At 38.9% G+C, this 20,692-nt stretch overlaps 3 protein-coding genes across 4 annotated transcripts in view; 2 read left to right on the top strand and 1 right to left on the bottom strand.

Annotated features, from left to right (window-relative positions):
* The first annotated feature begins 259 nt into the window (after window positions 1–259).
* LOC140925057 (melanopsin-A-like) lies at window positions 260–4,933 on the top strand. The gene is made up of 2 exons (XM_073375013.1): window positions 260–337; window positions 3,777–4,933. Exon 2 carries the CDS (start codon window positions 3,791–3,793, stop codon window positions 4,811–4,813), a length of 1,023 nt encoding a protein of 340 aa, XP_073231114.1. The 5' UTR covers window positions 260–337; window positions 3,777–3,790; the 3' UTR covers window positions 4,814–4,933.
* Window positions 4,934–9,311: 4,378 nt separating this feature from the next.
* LOC140924374 (uncharacterized) lies at window positions 9,312–20,484 on the bottom strand. Its single transcript, XM_073374408.1, has 9 exons — window positions 20,353–20,484; window positions 20,165–20,276; window positions 18,193–18,274; window positions 16,177–16,297; window positions 14,856–14,928; window positions 12,319–12,374; window positions 11,296–11,357; window positions 10,959–11,076; window positions 9,312–10,243 (listed from the first exon to the last, which is right to left on the bottom strand). Exons 1-9 carry the CDS (start codon window positions 20,371–20,373, stop codon window positions 9,572–9,574), a joined length of 1,317 nt encoding a protein of 438 aa, XP_073230509.1. The 5' UTR covers window positions 20,374–20,484; the 3' UTR covers window positions 9,312–9,571.
* Window positions 18,863–20,692, top strand: part of LOC140924372 (uncharacterized) — a 40,848-nt gene continuing 39,018 nt past the window's right edge. Inside the window, exon 1 of one of the 2 annotated variants that reach the window (XM_073374406.1) lies at window positions 18,863–18,969. The gene's annotated coding sequence lies outside the window, so the exon portion shown is untranslated. Of the gene's footprint in view, window positions 18,970–20,046; window positions 20,322–20,692 lie in introns of those variants that run through there. The other variant, XM_073374407.1, reaches the window with a different exon arrangement.

Raw genomic sequence — 20,692 nt, 5'->3', positions numbered from 1 at the left:
TTTTTCAAGTGCTTTTTTTTTCAGGTTAGTTTACTTTACCATCTATTATTCCTGGAGGATGTCTTTAACAATGGTTTTTGGAAAATTTGCCTAAATCTACTTGAGCAACAAGAACTCCTTCAAAAACAGCAAAACAACAATTTTGCTGGTGCATCACATTTTCTTTGTACATTTCTTCTCCGTCAATGTAAGTTTACGACGTGAAAATGCCAATGTTTACTTTTATTTTAATGGAGAACGAAAGCAAGCTATCGATGAAATTATATAATCTTTCTCTTTTTGAACTTGGATATAGTTTCTAGGAATTCACTTGCATGAGATTCCACCTTCATTTGAGGTGAGTTCGAAAAATCGCGATAAAAATGGAAAGAACGCGAATTCACTTGACGTTTTAGCAGCTGCAGTAGCAGTCCTCGGATCTTAAAGTCCCCATTTTAAATTAAAAGCTGCTCAAGGACTTTAATGGCTACTCGTGGAGCACTGTAAAAGCCGCAGAATTGAGTGCTAAATAACAGTATGCTAAAGACTTGATGAAATCTCAAGAAATCGCAATTAGATAAATCCTTAATCGGTTACATTAACTTAAATTGACATTAAGAATAGAGCAACCCTAGGCCAGTTGCTTTCAGCGGTGTCTTTTGAGCAACGAGTGGTTTAGAAAACATTCTGCTTTTTATATGCAAAGACTGTATTAATGTGAGATTCTCCGCTAGTAGATAGATTTTTCGTTGTGACAGATTCAATTCCATAATAATGCCAAAAATCGAATCTATCTGAGTTACCACACAAGACTGATTCATCATAAAAAAGGTTTCAATTATTCTGAAAAGTGCCGCTCGATCAGTTTGTTTATCTAATCACATCAGGTTTGACTGAGAATTCTTCCTTTTTCTCAGGAAGGAAGCAAGTCCTTGAATTGTAAGCAAGTCTTAACAGACCAATCAGACCAAACACTCCAAGGAAAAAATGATTACAACTTTTAAATGTTTTTTTGTTCGGCTAGCTTTTGCCACAATGAATCATCTTCATGCTATACAAATGGACCGAACTCGAATGCAAATTTATCTGTCTTTCTTAAAGCCGTGCGGAAATTATTTTCTGAGGTCATTTCGACTTCGTCGGGTTGAAGTAGAGTCAATCGACATCACCTGTCTCGATTCGCTTCCAGTGTTTCTCAAGACTTTTTTTTTGCGTTTCTCGATATGGCACTGAGAAGCGGCTAAATGCACAGGGGTAAGATTGATCAGGAAGAAAGAAATAGTTTTTAAAGGAATTTTAAGCACCTGATGTTTTTGAAAACATGCGGTGGCTGACATTCAACAGCAAGTAAGTACTAATCAAAGCACGAGTTCATTTTTTGTAGGCTTTTTTAGCCTAAAGTTTCACTTAATGTTAGTGCACCGCTGAGTCCGTTTTATCAGCAGCGTCTCAGACTAGATTGAAATTAAACTACTACTTTTCCTAGATGTCGCATATGGGAAGGCAGGTTCTTAGTCACATCCACGAAAGAATCTTTTCGGCAGGGTAGTGAATGGGAGTACTTAAGTGTGAAAAAAAAATTCGGTATCGCTTGTGCGAGAGAGCAAGCTCTCGATTTGGGAGTATCGTGAGAGGCCTACCACGAGATAAAGAGCTTGTTGGAAGGCTACAGTGGTCCTTAGAGGTTTCTTCTTTTCCTTCTTCTTCTTTGTTCCGCGGTTTTGCGGCTAGTTGTCTGCGGTCGCACGGCAGCTTGCTGGCTTAAGTTTCAAACATGCTCCGTAAAAGGGGACTTCACTCATAGTTGCTCCTTGGCCATTGTATGTTCATAAGAAATAACATTCAACTAGCGGTGATAAACAAAAGGAAAGAACGCATAGCGGAATTAAAAAATATAATTTTTAATTAACTTGACGTTTCGTATACTTCAACAAAGATGCATTTTAAAACTTAAAGTCGAAGTGATATTTTCCATGAATAATCGTTTTAATTATACTAATTCACAATATTTTCAACCTCACTTCCGCGGTTAGAATTTCTTTAAAACGATTGCCTGTTTCTTGGCAGTTTTACAATATGAATGGATGTTCTTGTACTTTCAAATATGCCTCAAGTGCAAAAAACATTTACAATTCGTTGAGTGTTTTTTTTTTGGCGCATTCGTGCTATCTTTTTAGTCAGTAATTCGACTATTTTTTAAACTTTTTTTTTCAGCTCTCCATTGCCAAACAGCTAAAATGCCACGCCAATGTCTTGCGCAACGTCAATCGTGGATAATTTGTCCATTATTCCCATGTTGGAGGGTCTGAATGGACGTATTTAGATAACACTAACACTTATTTTTTTGGCTCTGTAAAATGAAACAGTTAAATTTTAGGCATTTTAACACCACCAGTAAAAAATTCACTGTAACGATTAATTTTTCCAAAAAGAAACAAAAACAGTTCCAAACAGGCCAATTTTATTTTGTTTAGTATATCATGGAGTTTTCGGCCATTTTGCGGCAATTCCCGACTATTTCAGAAGATTTCCGAAGACTACGGAAGACCCCCGAAGAGTACAAAGGATGTCTGAAGGTTGCCGAAGATGTCTAAAGACAACCGAAGATTTCCGAGGAGAAATTCGAAAATTTTCCAAAAGCAGATAAGATTTGACAATGCTAAAAGACTATGGTGTTTCTTTTTCACGAAACACCCGCCAAACAGTTCTCCGTAAAAAGTAAACACTAAAGAATTGGCCAAATAACACTAAACACTAAAGCCCATTCAGGCCCTCCTATTGACGTCAGTGGTGACGTCAAACCACCCCGTTTATACGACCACCTACCACCAAATGTTTTCCAAAAAGAAACAAAAACGACTCCAAACAAGCCAATATTATTTTGTTTAGTATATAAAAAAGTTTTCGGCCATTTTGCGACAATTCCCGATTATTTGAGAAGATTTCCGAAGACTACCGAAGACCCCCGAAGACTACCAAGGATGTCCGAAGATTGCCGAAGATCTTTGAAGACAACCGAAGATTTCCGAGGAGAAATCCGAAAATTTTCCAAAAGGAGATAAGATTTGATAATGCTAAAAGACTATGGTGTTTCTTTTTCACGAAAAATCCGCCAAACGCTTAACACTATTTTCTCCGTAAACAGTAAACACTAAAGAATTGGCCAAATAACACTAAACACTAAAGCCCATTCAGGCCCTCCTATTGACGTCAGTAGTGACGTCAATCCACCCCGTTTATACGACCACCTAGGTATTACAAGCATATTCTTTCGAACTAAAACGAAAACATCACTGAGTCATCTTATCATTTTGAAGACACTGTTAATGTGACCACCTCGTTATTACGACCAGGATTTTACGGCCCAACGGTGGTCGCATTATAGGAGTTCCACTTCATTATTCCACGATTAACGCCAGTCTCTGTTGTCAGTATAGTACGTAGAATAAAGTTGAACCTTGCCATAACGGCCACCTTGGGGACAGAAGAAAGCGGCCGCTGTAGAGAGGTTTAAACAAGAACCGATGTATCGACTGTCCGCCAAAAAAGTGGCCGTTGTAGAGAGGAGGCCGTTGTGGAGAGTGAACGTTAGTGGAGCATATGTTCGACTGTGATAGCAACCATCTTCCAAATTTGGTCAGCACAAGACGCGGATCTTGGCAAACTGAACCAGTTTGCCCAATCAGGCCCTACTGAACTAATTCCTTTCAGATAAGCCAAATCAATTAATCTAAATCACAATATACTTTTTCTTAATTCGCCCATGCTCATAACACCTACTCTCTTTGGCTCTCTAGGTGAAAGACTGACGATGAGGACCGTCTTTAAAGTTTTCGCAGCTTTTGGGTCCGTTTTTGGAATATGTGGGGTAGCCCTCAACTTTCTCGTTTGCTTCGTGTATTTCACAAATACGAGGCTCTTAGATGCTCCCAACGTCTTCATTCTCAACATTACGCTTAGTAACCTGTTTTACTCATTGGTAGCGCTTCCACTGCTAGTGGCAGCCAACGCACGAGGCGAGTGGCTGTTTGGAGACGCAGGTTGCACCGCGTATGGTTTCCTCACCACATTTTTTGGTCTCGGATCCATGATGAATCTGGTCGGGGCCGCGTGCGAACGTTGCTTCACATTTTACAAGCTGTACAAAAATGGTAACGCTCAGCTCAGCCGAAGGAAAGCCCTGCTTCTCTCCTCATTTCTATGGTGTTACTCATTCGTCTGGAGCTTTTTCCCTATCCTTGGCTGGTCAAGCTACGTACAAGAAGGAGTTGGAACGAGCTGCTCCATGGATTGGAAGTCGAGAGAGGCTGGTAATGTCTCATACGCCGTGTGCTTGATTCTGGCGTGCTTTGTGGTACCAGTTGCCGCGATCATCTTCTGTTTGTACAGGTCGTACACAACTCTTGGCAAGTTAGGTGAGCAAGCACGTGAGCAGTGGGGAGAAAAGTCCACTGTTACTCAAGAAACTGTCGCAGCTGAGACCAAAATGGCGTGGATAGGGGTTGTCATGACAACCGGTTTTCTGTTCGCTTGGACGCCGTACACCATCGCCTCGATTATAGCCATGTACGACCCTGGTCTGGTCAGCGACATCGGCGCGTCGATTCCAGCGTACATCGCCAAATCGTCTGCATGCTACAATCCATTTATTTGCATGTTTATGCATAAGAAGCTGCGAAAGGCTACTAAAAATTTGCTTCGTTGTGGGAAGAAACAAGTTCATCTTTCTGAAAGGCAAACCTGTACAGGGCATTCAGCTCAAACTCGCAATCGAACAACAAAAGGTGACACTAATCTGAACGTACAGTCATTAGCTACACCAAATTCTGCATAGGGTGGAACATTGGGTGGGGAGGGACGCGAGTCCAATCTTGGAGACACCCATGCCACAAAACGCACCCTAATTTTGATTTGACAGTTGTTTGAAGGTAAACTCTTTCTCATTCTTATCTCCCTGGGGTGACTGAGTCGACTCAGGTCCCTAAGGGGAAAGGGGGGGGGGGGGGTACTCCGGAATTCAAGTGACAGGGATGATCGCAGGATTTTTTTCGGGTGGAAATTTTCGATTTCGGGATATTTTTGGTAGGAAAATGTTGGCAACTATTTGTTTTGGTAGCTTGATTTAAGTAGGATTTTTTTGGGTATTCAAAACTAATTCTATCGATTTTTCGTGTTAATCATTTAATAATCCCCTTGACTTCCTCTCGGGGATTATTCAACAATATTAACTTCCCCTTCGGCAAATAATTGTTAAATGCTTTCTGGAAATTTTTATGGCTCGGAAATTGGTCTTTTGGGGGGTTAAATTTCGGTCCAGAGGTTTTGTTGGGTTTTTATTTTTGCCCCCATTCGATCATCCCTGTCGCCTGAAATCCGGAGTACCCCCCTGGACTCAGGACACTTCGGCTGCATAAACAGGTAGCGAACTCGACAAGTATCGAAACCGGCTGTTACCGGCTCTGTTCATCCGTATCCGCAGTCCAGTGTACAGAGAGTCATCCAGGGCTATAGAAGGTATAAGATCGGCAACGGACTGTTTAACGTTAAGTCCTTGGCGGAACGGCATTTCAAGCGCCAGTCTATCCAATCTTTTTAATTGCCCCCTGTCTATGTATTTTTAGTGCCCTGCTTTAAGGGCGTTGATTTTCTTTGTACCTGTTTTTTTTTTAAAGGATTATGTTTAAATTAGCCCCATTATATGCTAAACCATCCTCGGAGACCCAGGGGCAGATAGTAGGGACGAGGGAAAGTCTAAACGGGCGGAAAATTATATATGGAAGGAAGAAAAGTAAAGAACGGCGAGAAGAGCCCCTGGGGACAATGTCTTACCAGACCAGTTCCAAACGGTCGCCGCCGGTCTGGCTTCTGATTGGTGCCAGAAAACTTGTGTTTTTCTGGCACCAATCAGAAGCCAGAACGGCGGCGACCGTTTCAAATATTTTCAAAACCTTCCTTGTATTAGGGTATTTTGTGACCTACAACTCAGTTCAACAGACGTAAACTCCGGTGTCCACTAAAACCCATGCCATTTATTAACTCGTACCTATGTTACATTGTGCTTGCTTTGACAACTGCGTTATCTAATCTATTTAACATAATTCTACTTTTTGATGACTTTCCAGGCCTGAAAAATGACATAAAATCATAACTTACCAGATTTTCCATGCCCTGTACGAACCCTGAATAGATGGATAGTTAGACTAGTAATAACCAAAGGTTACGAAATGCGCGCGACAGCGATCGAAGGTCAAAACGCTGTTGCTCCAACGCTGTGCTTTGCGTAAGTTGCCGCGTAAGTTTCACGTGACAGATGGTCAAAACACGCGTGATCAGATTACGTGTGTTAGAAGGTCTAAACGCGCGTGATCAAATTACGTTATTTGCATTCCATTCACTCTCATTGGAAGTCCAAACGAATGCTGGCTGCATACATGCGACGCATGCGTAATAACAACCTGGAGATTAGGATTGCGGGCTCCTCTTGTCGTCCGCAATACATAAATAAATCAATTGGTGCCTGTCTGCTGATCGTTTCCCTATAGCTTTAAGTAGATTTTAAATATCCATTAAACGGAGCACCAATGGAAAGAAGGTGGGAAGGGGCGGGGGGGTGGGGGGGGGGGAATAACGACGTCGGCCTCAGCTTTGCAGGTCTGTTACTCGGATGACTACCGTTTCGAGCTACCGACATGAAATAATGTCCGCTATAAAAAATGTATTCGGTCTGTGTGAGAAGCAAGAAATTACGTCTCAAGTAAATAAATCTCAGCTTGGAAAACTCCTTTATCTAACTTGTTCAAACAGTTAGAAAGTTTGATGAAATAAAGACTCGGGTACACGTAGCTCACTTGGAAGACCTTATTGTTGATGTAAATACAAAACTTGCAGCATGTAAGTTCTGCTGCTGGTCGCTATTAAAAAACCACCACAAATTGGACGACGTTGTTAGCCACAGAATTACAGCCACCATTTCTTGATTCCACCAACGGTTTCCCTGCGAACTATAGTCAGAGGAACGAGCGCAAAAATTCCATACTGATGACGTGACACTATTCTGTGCTGGTAAGTGCTTCTGATTGGTTGGAAATTCACTTCAAACAATAAGAAGCACTATCCAGATCTGGGTAGTGACAAGTTATCGGTGTGGAATTTCTGCGCTCGTTCTTCAGACGTCATTTCGCGGGGAAACCGTTTGTGGCGTCGCAAAACGTAGGCTATTTTTGGTTCATCTAAATCAGACGACATTCCGCGACGCTACCAACGGCTTCCCCGCGAAATGACGTTTGAGAAGCGAGCGCAGAAATTCCACACTGATGACGCGTGAGTGCCAAGATCTGGCTAGTGCTTCTGATTGGTCGTGCCGCCTGTGAAATTTGCTTCAACCAATCAGAGGCACTACTTAGATCTATCTGGGTTGTGTCGTGTCATCAATATGGAATTTCTACGCTCGTTTCTCAGACGTCATTTCGTGGGAAACCGTTGATGGGGTCGGGTAATGTCGGCTGTTTTTTCTGTTTCTCTAACTCGGCTCTGACGTCAAAAAGTATTACAACCAAGAAAATGTATCACTAAGTAAAATAACCAAGACATGTAAAGTTACTATATTAAAGAAAACAGTCACTAATGTTAGTATTTTGTATGGTCTAGTATTTATTCTAACATAATATTGCCAACCAACTAAAGAAACAAAAATTCCTACAGAGCGCTTTGTAGAGTAAATAACATTATTTTTATGCTGTGAACTACTAAATGTTTCAGAACAGTTCTTCTACCAAAATGTTATGCTTTATGTGAGAGGAGCCTGAGTACCAAAATAGTACCCAAAATCGAACGCAAGCATGGTGACTTCACATTATTTTTGTGTCAATGAATATAGCATCTACCATGTGGAGAAATAAGTTATGGAAATAAGTGAAAAATGAGAAAAATAGCTGATCTAGAAACACCATAAATGCTCGAATTGGCTCCCAGGCGCGGTGGATAACACCCTCCTCGATCTACATAATTTTTCATATCATAATCCGCCTCATCCAGTAATTGCTAAATATACAGCTGATTTAATGAAGGCTGCTTTGGGCAATGTCAATTCTTGGTTTGCAACCATGTGACATGGCGGCCATGTTGGGGGTCAAAACAATGGAATTTTTTCTTGAAGAATTTACATGAAAATAGAGTTTAGTTCCCAGAGGAGAGAAAAGCTTTTGTTCTTGATCACCAACATGGCGGCCGTGACGTTTCATGCAAACCAGCAATTGCACACTGGGGAGCTATTGTTTGGTGGTCACACAAGGAAATTATGGCAGTGAGTTCTGTATGCCCAAATGCCCAATGCCCAAAGCCCAATTGCCAATAACCAGTGGCCAAAGCATCATTTAATTGAATTATGCATAAAACCTAATTCAATTGCTGGTTTGCACGTGACATTACGGCCAAGAACAAAAGCATTTCTCTCCTCTCTGGGAACTAAATTCCATTTTCATCACTTATACTACCACATGAGAAATTACTGCAATTTGATTGGCTTGGAGCAGTGGTATTTCAGCTTAATTTGAAATACCTACATGTGAAAATTAAAAACCTTTTGCGGATAGTAGTAAAAGCAAATAATAGCATGATTTGTACGTGATATTTGGCATAAATGCCACTCGTGATATTTCAAAATTGTCTCAAATTTGACTTGCCTAACGGCTCATGAAATTACGTATAGCAATTTTGAAATATTACTTGTGGTATTTATGCCAAATATCACTACAAATCATGCTATTACCTATACTTATTCTACAAAAAAAGTGTTTTTTGTATTGACACCAACATGGCCCCCTTGTAACGTGGCTGCAAACCAAGAATAAAGGTTTCTTTGACAATAATACTGGCCCCAGTTGTTCAAACGTTGGATAGCGCTGTCCACCGGATAAATCACTATCCAGTGGATAGCGTAATTGGTTTCCCTAATACTTATCCACTGGATAGTGATTTATCCGGTGGATAGCGCTATCCAACGTTTGAACAACTGGGGCCTGGTCATTGGCAATTGGGCACTTGGACATGCAATTACAGAGCTCACTGCAATGGTTTGCTTGAGTGGCTGCCAAACAATAGCTTCATTGAATCAGCTATTTAAATGTACCTTGCCTGCTCTTAACACTCAAAACTAAAATACTTACCCTCTTTGTTGTAAAAAAAAAAAAAATTATCACGACTAGCAAAACCCAAAGTCACTTTTGTCAAACTATGAACAATTAGTCATCATCTCACAAAAGGGGGGGGGGGGGGGGGGGTACTCTTCAAGTGACGGGGATGATCAAATGGGGGCAAAAATTAAAAGTCCCCAAAATCCGTAGGGCTTGCAACAAACCCCCTCAAAAAATCCCAAGCCGAATTTCAATTAACCCACATGACACAAAAAACAGCCAAGAAAAACCCTTACTTAATCAAGTCACCCACAAAAACACTTGCCAAATTTTCCCATCTAAAAAAATCCCTGAACCGGAGCTTTTAAACCCAAAAAACACCCTGTGGTCATCCCTGTCAATTGAAATCCAGAGTCCCCCCCCTTCCCCACTGAGCATCACCTACACATTTAAATATCTCATTATGCCACACAAACATAGCTCTGGTTTGAAGACAAATGGTTAAAAAGTTTTCTTCTTCTTTGTAAAATCTCAGAAAAAACAGAGTCACCTTCAGCAACAGTCATCTTCGAGTTCGTGTTTGCGTTTTTAGCAATAGATGTTGATAACTTTGCAGACTGCAGTAGGACTTTAAGCGAGGACAAATTGGAAAGAAAATGAGAAGGAACGCATGATAAGTTGGGAATAACTCTATGGGTTTTGTCCTCGGACAGTCTGGGAACAATTTCAACAGTGAGAGCTGTTTCATTTGGAATTATAGGCATTCTATATGAATGAGGATCAAGGACACTCCTGAAATGTTCTGACGTGAATCTTGATTGGTCCTCACCAAACTGCCGGTTAACTCCCTGCTTAAGTGATCTTTCTCCAAGACTATTCTTTCCTTGTGTGAGAATCCGGGAGCTAGTGCAGAATTTACACGAACCATTTGTGAATGCACTTTCTTGCAGTGGTGGGGGTACTTTAATGACAGCTTTTTGATGGAAATGGCTGGTGGATTCAGTAGGCAAGCAAGGAGCGGCAAGTCCATCAGTGGTTCTTAAATGAAGATGATGATGCCTACTAGCCAGAGCAGTTAGGGACAATGCCAATGACAAACTCATTATGTAAGCCAAGGCACAAGCACAAAACACCTGAAAAAATAATGGCCACTTTGTTATACTTTCATCTTAAGCCTGGAGAAAAGCTGCTATTTTTAATGTTTTTTAGGTGAACAAAGTATGAAATGGGCCTGGAGCGTGAGACACCTGCCACGGGGGAAGGTGCAGGAAAAATCTGTTTTTTAGTTTCCATGCAAAATTTCAGCGACAAAATGATAGTCTAGGGCATAAGCAAACTTTAATCTGACATGGTCCTTTGACTAGCTTTTATTGCAGCTCTGTTTCACCATTATCAGCCTAACTGGGCAAAGGAATGCACAGTGAGACACTTGACACCAGCTCACATGTAGAGGGTGAATGGACAGACCTATGGTCACGTGACTACCCATGGTGCTCTGCTGTTGATTTGAAATAGCTAGTTACCATGACAAATTAAATTCAATCCAGAACATATTATTGACAATTTGAGAAGTTGCATTAAACTGTCACATGACACAGTTTTGATATCCAAATGAAATACACTGTGCCTTTGAAGTTTTTCCAAAAAAAATTAATGATAAATAAAGACTCGATTAACAAAACCCATTCCTTGGTGTTTGGATATCACATGAAAGAACATCTCTTAAAACGATAATGTGAAAACTCCACATGCATCCACTTGAAAGGTCACATCTAAAGAAACATTCATTTACTCCATGTATAGGTTTACTTAGTCTGACAGCAACACCCCTAAAATTAGACTGCCTACCTTTAGGATTTCCATCCTGAAAATCCCCAGAGTTTTCAAAAAATTTGCATTATCAAGCAGTGTGCCAAGGTCTCCGTAAGTGAACCATCGACGGCCAAGTCCATGTGTAGTTGCTACTCTGTGGAATTAAAATGCCATGATCTTAGATTGTCTTAATAATACAGTCGATGCTCTCTTTGCGACCACTCTTGCGTGGCCAGCTCTAGTTATGACCACCTTTCAAACCCTGTTTGAATTGTGACTTAAAGTTTGTAATGAAAAGCTCTTGTAAGCATCGTCACTTTCCAGGCTGTGTCATTAATTTTATTCCTACATGTACGATAACACCCAATAATACCTTGATTCCACTTTGTTGACAAAATCCAAGAAATCCTCATTGCTGATGAAAAGGCTCCAGTCCTGGAAGTCAGTAACAAAAAGAAGTGTTGAATGTTCAGCAAATAGGGTTTCAAGGGGTGTTTCTTGTGTTGCAGAAACGTTTAGTCGGTTAGCTATCAGGGGCAGATCTAAAGGGAGGGTGCAGGGGGTAAGCACCCTGCCCCCTCCCTGGGATGACATGTGGCTTTCTCATACAACTAGTATTCTGCCAAAAAGGAAAAACTTTGTGGTTTACTGGTGTTGAAGTGAAACATGAGACAAGGCTGAAGAATTTATGTTAAATGCCGTAAAAATGGTAGTTTCTTAGAGGTGCACCCCCTTTTAAGAAAAATCCTGGATCCTCCCCTGGCTATTGTGTTTTGGTTTTTATGTCATTTGCTGATTGCACCCATCCTGAACACCAAGAAACTATTGTTTCAAGGCACAACAAGTTTGTCACTAACAAGAAAGCATAAATGACCTAATGGACACCCACTTCCAAATAAATGCCTCTTATCTAATAAGAGCCCCCTCTATGCTGTTAAAATTGTTTTAGATGCCCCTCCCTAATAAACAATCCCTGTCTAATAGACAACCGCAAAGAGAATTACTCCAAAATACTACGAATTAGCAAAAAAGGGCAAAATCCTCTTAATATCTTCGCCACAAGCACATTAGTTTGTTGAGCTTGTTACAGTTATGAGAATAAATGCCCTCTATCTATTAAATGTCCCTTTTTGGACCCCTCAAAATATATAAATAAAACTTTAATGGCTTTCACAATTACTGGTTAGCCCAGTAGTTTACATTGTGGGTGCTCAAATTGAATAGATGCCCAGTATTTATAGAAATCAGGCTGTGACAAGGAAAAAAGGAAGGAAGCAAGGAAGGAAGGAACAACCTCACAAAAACCAGTGTCCTTGCCAAAAACTGACAAAAAGCAGAATCTTAGGAATAGAGCAGAGTCAACTAAAATAAAACTGACACAAAAGCCATCACTCACAATGGAAGCCAGAAACTCCATTTCCAATTTGTTTACCTCATTCACAGTCCTATTTCCTGAAATTAAAACAAAACAGATATTTAATCAGCCGACTCCAAAAATTTACTAGTATGTCTAAGTGGTTAAGAGCAATTTAACTGAATTAACAACAAAGAAGAGCGGATAGGCTCATGGCAGTCAGTAGAGAGGTCAAGCATCATGTTTACGTCAAATGGCAGACATAAAAATGGCGATGATGGCCCATGATATGAGGGCTAATGTGAATGATCATCAACAAGAATACTCTTCTTCCTAACACTCATGATCCTAAAAACACTGCGAAAAGATGGTATTACAAACAGTGAGGACAATGGTCACATGGTCATCACTGCCATTTCACATTAATTTCGCTGTATACGTGAAGCTTAAGCTCTCTAGTAGCAGCTGAATTCGGCGCAGGTTGGTTGCAGCCTCAAAGCATATTTCAGCATGTTGAAATGTGACAGCTCGAAGATTGTCCAATCACAACGATTTCTGAAAACAAAAGATTTTCAAGTTTTTAGGCAAGAGGACCAATGACATTAATTGTTTTAAAGTTTTCAATGGTTGCTTACTTGAACCTTGAATTTTATTGGTCTGTTTGCCAAAAAACTTGAGAATCTTTTGTGATTGGACAATCTTCTTCTAAGTGCCCCAGTTCAAGTAAGTCGCACAGTAATGAGTAGATACAGTGTTGATCAAGAGTGCGCCATTGTGGGATTGCACAGTTTGAGCAAAGATGTCCCTTTCAAATACCTGTTCTGGGTCATTTTGATGCACTTCAAATTGTGTTTCAAAAGAAAACGACACAAGGAAATGTAATTTCTCCTCGTGCAAAATCTTCTTAACCCTTTGAGCCCCGGTATCACATACAAATTCGCCAAACTGATCTCTATACATTTCCATAAAGAATAAGTAGAGAGAATTTGATAAAAGATCAAGGCATTTTCTCTTGTGTGATCATTTTATTAATTCTCATAACTTATCTCTTAACAGTGTATGGATATTGTTTGGAGAAATTTGATCTTGGTCACTATTGGGACTTAAAGGGCTAAAACAATATTTTGGTTTCAATTTCAGAAGGTTGAAAGTAAAGCAGGAACCAAAATCTAGAGAATACGATGTATGTAAAAGGATCAATTTTCTTAGGCTGCCAGCAACTAATTTGAATAAACCCTATAGGGGGTAGATTATGTAGACCCACGTGCTTAATTGAGAGCCCCTCTCTTGATGTGCGTAAATGCAAAGTGATGTTAAAACAAAGAAGGCTTTCAGCATTTTTTGGGCCACAACTTAAAGAAGAAACAGCAGAAACGTCCACTTTCAACAGAGTTGGCTAGAGAAGAACACTGTACAAATGTCTGAAGTTTGATCCACCAAAGGGTATGTTCTTTTGCTTTTCCACAAATCAAATCTCAAATCAACCTCACGTGAATAAACTAATATTTTATTTTTCCTCTAGATAATGACTGTATGTTCAATTCACTCTCGAACATTGCATTTGCTGATAACATAACACATGGTACATTAGAATGAAAAAAAAATATAGTGACCCCCCAAAAAACGAAATGTCCCTATGAAAATTGTTGACTGGGACACATTGCCTTCCCTAGCAGGAAATCCTAGATCAGACACAGTAGAAAGTATATTTTTTATTGCATCCACATATTGCATGATAATTTTACTATATGGTTCCAGAGGACTAAAAGACAAATTACCATAATTTACAGACATGTCTTTATTTATTTATTGGACCATACAGCTTGACAATTTTACAATAATGGCTTTAAGCACAAATTAAATAAGAGCAATGACTATGTTTACAATTAACAGGATAGCTTTCTGCACTAACACAAAAAGCTATCATGTATAACTGTTTTATTACTCATACAAAATAATTCCTTGTTTAAAACAAGCTAAAACATCTCCATCGATGTTACATTCATCTTTGACAGAGCTCATTAATCTTAACGTTTAGAAGCTAAAGGGTTGTTTAGCTCTGGAAATATTCTCCAAATAGCAGATGTTGCCCTTGGAGTTGTCTTCTTGCTGTTGTTGCTATGTTTTTAGCCAATAGTTCACCTATTCATTCCTGGTAAAACGAGTTAAATGTCCGCCATTTTTGTTCTCACTGCCAAAACAACTCAACCTCCTCCCCAGGACTTCTCGTTTAATGATTCAATAACCTGCAACTTTGCTGCACTTTTGATGTCATGAATCGGTTCAATATCACAAAATTCTTCCAAATTTGGTCAACAGTAGCTTGTTATGATGAATTATGAGTGTACTTTTAGTCAATCAGAAAAGGAGAAATATTTTGAATGAATAATCATATCCGATATGTGACTCCACTTAAGAGATTGGTGCAGTGAACTTTTGCTCGATTAATCACCGTTCTTATCTGTGAACAGAGGCCTTATCCGGTACAGTTTTCGTGCTGTTGCAAAGGGTATCCGGTATACAGTGAACATAGCCTAAAAGACAGTTTACCAAAGATGTCACAACAGACAGTTACTTGCCTGCTTTTGCCCAGTCATCATTGAAGACTTCTTCATCTTCTCCTTCATCATACAGGTACTTTGATGCCACCATCTGTAAGGCAATAATAACAACGACTTATTTACAACATACTTATCAGCCAGAGACAGTACAAAGGACAAGCTGTAGCTAGCATGTGCTACCTCAAGAGTCATTATAACCAGCCTGAAAAATTTTTTTGACAAATGGGATTGATTACAGTCCTTTTTTTTAATTTGAATTCCCCCCAAGAGTTCACTTGTCCATTGAGCAAGTTAAGAACCGATTTCACCAGCCTGATAGCAAAATCCACTAGCCCCTGGCTAACGGACATGACTTTCTTTGCATGCTGCTCTAATGCACTAAATAACTAAAACTGAAAGCTCTGATCACAAGTTAGTATTTACGTAAAGTTATTGTAGAAGAGATGTTGGTAAAGCTGTACAGTAACTACATCATGACACAAACAATAATACTTCAGTATTATCATTTTACAATTCAATAACATGTTAAATGTATATTTCACCATTCACTATGGCACGATAGACTGTTTCCTGAAAAAAAGAGATGCAACATTTCTTCAATCGTGATCAACAGGGCTGTCACAAAGGGCAACACATTTTTTACTACATGTACATGTATGATGAACGTAACCCTCGGCTTCTTTCACAGGAAAACAAAAAGAAAATAAACAAAGAAAAAACAGAACTTCCTAGCTGTTCATTTTCCCGCCTACAGATTGCATCCACCTGGCAACTTGAAATTGTAGTGACAGCCCTGATCAACACCTTGAGCTGGGCATCCCTGTCTTTACACTAGGTGATTTCATCTAAGGCCAAATGTCAAACTTTTCATCAAACTTTTCATGAAACGAACCAAACTCTAATTTGGGTTGACTTAATTAAGATCGTCTGTTGGGTGTTGAACTTAAGACGCATTGAACTGATAAAATGGATCGGACCAGAAAGCAATTTTAATCAATTTTCTCCCGAACAAGGCTAAATATACATCATACAAACTTTTTGACATATTTGTTTATCTCCTCGCATGTGATAAGATCGACATTTTTCCTGGAGACGCTCTTTAGACATTTTATCCATCTGAAGCACATGGATAGAACGTATTGGATGATCCAAACTCATTCAGATGAACTTATCTGAGCCAGACATCAAACTTTTCATGAACTTAACTCTCTAAGTTTGGTTTGTCTCAAGAAGAAAAGTTCGACATTTGGTCCAGGCCTAAGCTAAGCCTATTCCATCATCTTGTGACTATTCCCATATTCCTGAGAAAACATAGGAAGTATTGGTAAAGATGACTCACCATGGATATTAGAAACAAATCCGATGAGGAAACCCTTTTAAGATAATCAGGGTTCTTCTGTCGCAGCCGTTCAGAATAAAGAATTCCCATCATCAGCGTACAGGGGGATATCTTAGCTCTCCTACAGAAACATTTATAAAAAAGTAAGAATGGTTTTCATTGTCAGGGTTTCTGATAGGTCGCGGAACAAAAAGTCAAATTTTGCGGGATTTTTAGGGACAAATTCGCGGAAAAATCAGCTGATTTTGCGGGAATTTCGCGGGAGTTTTCGGGGCAGACTTCACCAAAAAGCAATCGGTAAAAAACGGCCGATTTTGTGGTTATTAATTTTTCAAGGCAAATTTCGCTAGAAATCGATCGGTTTTGCGCTGACCAGCATTTTTAATGTTTTTCTAACAGAGGACATCATTTGCTCTTTCAACAACAATACTCTCCAGAAACGAACCAATGGCAAAGCCTTTAAAATCATGGCTAATGCCCAGTTTTTCGCAACATAATCTACGCCTGGTAGTTTCAGGAAGTTGTTTACACGTTTCAGTGACGAAGTTCTAAGATAAATTTGCAAGTTTACGGCAGTAAATAGCCCCTATACCTGAAATAAATTTCAAATATGTTGTACAGACATGTATTTGATAAGATTTCTACCGAATTTCGTGGTATTTTTCGTGTTTTGTGAATTTCGCGGATTTACCTGCATTTCGCGGCTCCACAACCGCGTGAAATATCAGAAGCCCTGCATTGACCATTTTCCTATTAATTACGGTCAGTGGAAAATATTTCAAGTTTCTTTTTGAAGAATTGTAAGAAGTAAATATCACCATGTTAAAGCTCTGCCAAAGAGGTTTTATTTGAATGTTAACAACACAGGATTTTGTCCACGGATTTAAAAGTTTGAGTGACAAACAATCCCGCCATAACTTGTTCTGGAAGTAAAAGAGCTAATAAACACAATATAGAGATAACAGTTAAGCTCAAAATCTAATTTGGGACAGGGGGGGTGGGTCAGTTGTGACTGCATGTACTATGGGAAGAGGGGTGAGGAGTAAATGCAGGTGGAATCAGAGGTGGGTTAGTGATGTGAGGCGAGGCATATGAGGTGTGATGAAATAGAGAAAGTCTCTGTGAATAATTCTAATATCCATAGGTTCACATATCGGGATCACATACATGCAGTACTTACAGTAAAAATCCCTAGGTAAGAACCAGCATTTTCCCAAGTTACAATCTTGTAGCCTTAACAGGTTCTTACGTAACTAGTAATTAGCGAAATTTAGGCTATTTACGGTTCTTACTTTCTGAAGGAAAAAAAAAGAGCAGAAGGCATGACTGTCTTACCCCAATTGTATGTCGAGTCTTCTGTCGATTTTTCTATTTTAGCCAGAATTTCCTGAATTTTTGTACGCGACCTTTGATTGTAACTAAGAGTATTTAGCTGTATTCAGCATATTCCTAAATAAAACTTGCATACTAAATTAGTGCTGTATTTGAAGTTATAAGGCACCTGTGTCTCCAAAGAGGATCCTGAATGTTGACTTACACTGTATCTTACAATGTATTAATTTTGGCCAAGTGTACAGATTTTTTATAGATTTTAGAAAATAAGAACCTCTTTCAAATTTTAGGCTAACAGGTTCCTGTATAGAGGGTGCCTAATGGGCAAATTTTCGGATACAGTGTTCTTAGAAACCAAGGTTCTTAGTCGCAGGTTTTTACTGTACCTGATGTAATTCCAAAATTAAATACAAGTTAATTAAATTGGTTTCAAACTTGTTAGATTTTCAATTTACATGTACTAGCCCTAATAATATTATTATATTTATTAATCATGAATGGCATCATCAGTTTCCTTTGTCTCCTAGTAACACTAATAATTATTCACATCATAAATAATAAGGTTAACATGAATAATAATTAGGGTTAGGAGATAATGTAAAAATTGACATTCAAACTAGCTGTAGATTGAAACTATTTTACCCTGAATTTTATTTTCAACTACATACAACATCACTCTCTAACCTTGAGACAGCCATAGCGTAACTTGCATCAAGCTGTTTTCTCTTTGTAGGAGCAACTGTACTAAATACTTCAACTGCCACATCTAAATATATATTTAAAAAAAATAATGAGGACAAAATTAATGGGAGATCTCAGATTATAAGCAAATAGAATGCACAGTAAGTAGCTACAAATTCTAATTTCCATCGCTGGGTGAAGGCCTCTGTTGACATCGCTGATGAAGGGTTACTATAAGTTTTGTAAAATAATAACAGCAAAAAAAAAAAATATGCTGCTGTTGATAAAAAAAACTTCCTTTATCTTTAAAACTCAATTTAGAGCCTAAACCAAGAGAACTCACTTTACAGGGTTTCAAAAATTTTAAATTTTCTCAGCGAACACACCTCCAGACACCCCAAGAGGAAGGGGTCTACCAGCCCCTTGTTTATACGGTTGGTTACTCTACTCAAACCTACTGCCTACATCAATTTTAAATGAAACCCCAGCTTACTCTACGGTCTTGTACAGGAAATGACAGAAGAGAGTGGCAACTTGTTTAAACGCCACTATCTTGAGGTGAATTAAAAAAAAAACTGTCAATCAATATGCTGATAGCCAGTGTTGGTTCAGTCAGGGATCAATATATTTGACATTGCTCTTTTTTAAACTCACTCTGCCTCACTTTCATGCTGTTCAATAACACACAGCTGACCAACTTATAATGTAATACTGGCTCACTTTTTTCATCTTTTTCCTGTTAGCAAGTGGATGCCACTTTTCAAGGACCTTGCGTATTTGGTGAGTTTTGTCTTATTATTTTACATTGTGGAGTAAACCAGTAAAAGTTAATGGGCGACATATTTTTTGAAGCACCACAAGGCCCCAGGCAGAATACTCTGCCACATTGACTGTATTACTGAAAAACAGTGGCTCTGTTGTGAGTAAAATCTGTTCCCAGGTTAAACCAGGATTTCTTTTTCTTCAAAGAATTATTATAATCTGGGATAGGAGATAAAGAAAATTCTGAATCAAACTACATTGAATACTGGTTTAATGAGAGAATGGTCTTTATCTACAACAGCTTTGCTGTATGAAAATACACGAAAAAAATTAATTCAAGATGGACAAATATCTTCAGGTTAGAAGCTGGCTAAGTGGTACAGGGAAAAAAATTGATTAAAGATGGACAGCTACATGTACCTTAGAAGGTAGCTATGCAGTCCATAAAGAGAGAATAAGTCAAGAAGGAAAGCTGTTACTTATTTCACTTTTGGACCAAAAGAATGAGGAATTAAGCACTGTAGCATACACATTCATTTTTGGATTTACTTCTAATAATTATTACTGATTGAATGACTTCTTGCCTTTTTTTCTTACTGAGTACTGTATACCGATAGATAGCTAGCACGCAAGAAAGGATACCGTGTTAAATTCATTCCTCACTTAATTCATTCTTGTGTATCATATTTAATTTGTTCAAGGCATGGTGTTCTACAGTTAAACCAGGCTTCAAACATAAAACAACAAGAAGCAGCATTTACATTCCTTTTGTATTGTGAGAAATAACAATATGTTACTGCTAACACATGCGCCGGCATGATTTTTTTTTCTGTCAAGAAAACCTATATAAAAGATTAAAATTTAAGCTTGTATAAACGTAAAGGAAACAGATAAGAGCATATAATCAATTTTATTTCCTTTCGTGCTGTACGTGAGGTGTGGAAATATTTTCGTGCCAAACGAATCCATCGAAATCGACGTCATTAAAAGAGTCAAAATTTTGAAATTTTGCCAGGCCTTGAGGCTGAAAATAACAATGAAAATATGTAGAAAGCAGAAAGTGTAAAACGTCATCGCTTTTTAGAGCACATACAGTTTACAAGCATGCTTGCAAAAATAACTTTAATTACAAGCAGATCACGACCAAATGTCATTTTGGAAGAGAGCGAAAGAACTGTATTTCAACCTAAAAACTACGAAAGCATCTTTGTACCTGTTACAGCCAAAGATGGTAATGATCTGTCCGAATAGTGGCCATAATAGAATGTTTTCTGCACACGATCTCTGAACTGCAAATGTCTGCTCGACGCGGGACCACAACACTCCTGAAAATCAAACGGATATCCTCAACAACATGAAGAGCTTAATAGGTAATTATATCATCCCATTTGTTCCTTATACCTCTAAGTCTTCTCTAGTCATCGTCAATGTTATCGAACGGTTATTTTCGAGACAGAAATTTCGTTTTCAGTCAACGAAAAGTTTACCACTCCTTTGACCCAAATATCAATGGACCCTCGCCAGATTACCAAGCAACATGGCATCGAGAAAGGTATTCGACCGATAAAACCTGGTAACGAACTGAGTCACATTCCTTGGAACATTTTCGAAGAGTTCCGAAGATTTCCGAAGGTCACCGATAGCATTGCTGCAACGGCACAACTTTCTTGTATCAAATTGTATCTTCTATAATTACTGTGGAATCCCGATTTTCCGAACCCCTAGTAGAAATTGTTTCGAG

This window comes from Porites lutea, chromosome 14 (genome assembly GCF_958299795.1).
Source record: "Porites lutea chromosome 14, jaPorLute2.1, whole genome shotgun sequence".
Taxonomy (NCBI): Eukaryota; Metazoa; Cnidaria; class Anthozoa; order Scleractinia; family Poritidae; genus Porites; species Porites lutea.
This window is presented reverse-complemented; position numbering and strand designations above follow the sequence as displayed.

Bases quoted from the DNA above. Each gene is read 5' to 3' on its own strand.
- LOC140925057 (XM_073375013.1), top strand. From the start codon at position 3,791: ATGAGGACCGTCTTTAAAGTTTTCGCAGCTTTTGGGTCCGTTTTTGGA.
- LOC140924374 (XM_073374408.1), bottom strand. From the start codon at position 20,373: ATGACTAGAGAAGACTTAGAG. The intron at 20,277-20,352 runs GTATAAGGAACA...TTTGATTTTCAG, and splicing joins TGACTAGAGAAGACTTAGAG to GAGTGTTGTGGTCCCGCGTC. The intron at 11,077-11,295 runs GTATTATTGGGT...TTAATTCCACAG, and splicing joins GTCAACAAAGTGGAATCAAG to AGTAGCAACTACACATGGAC.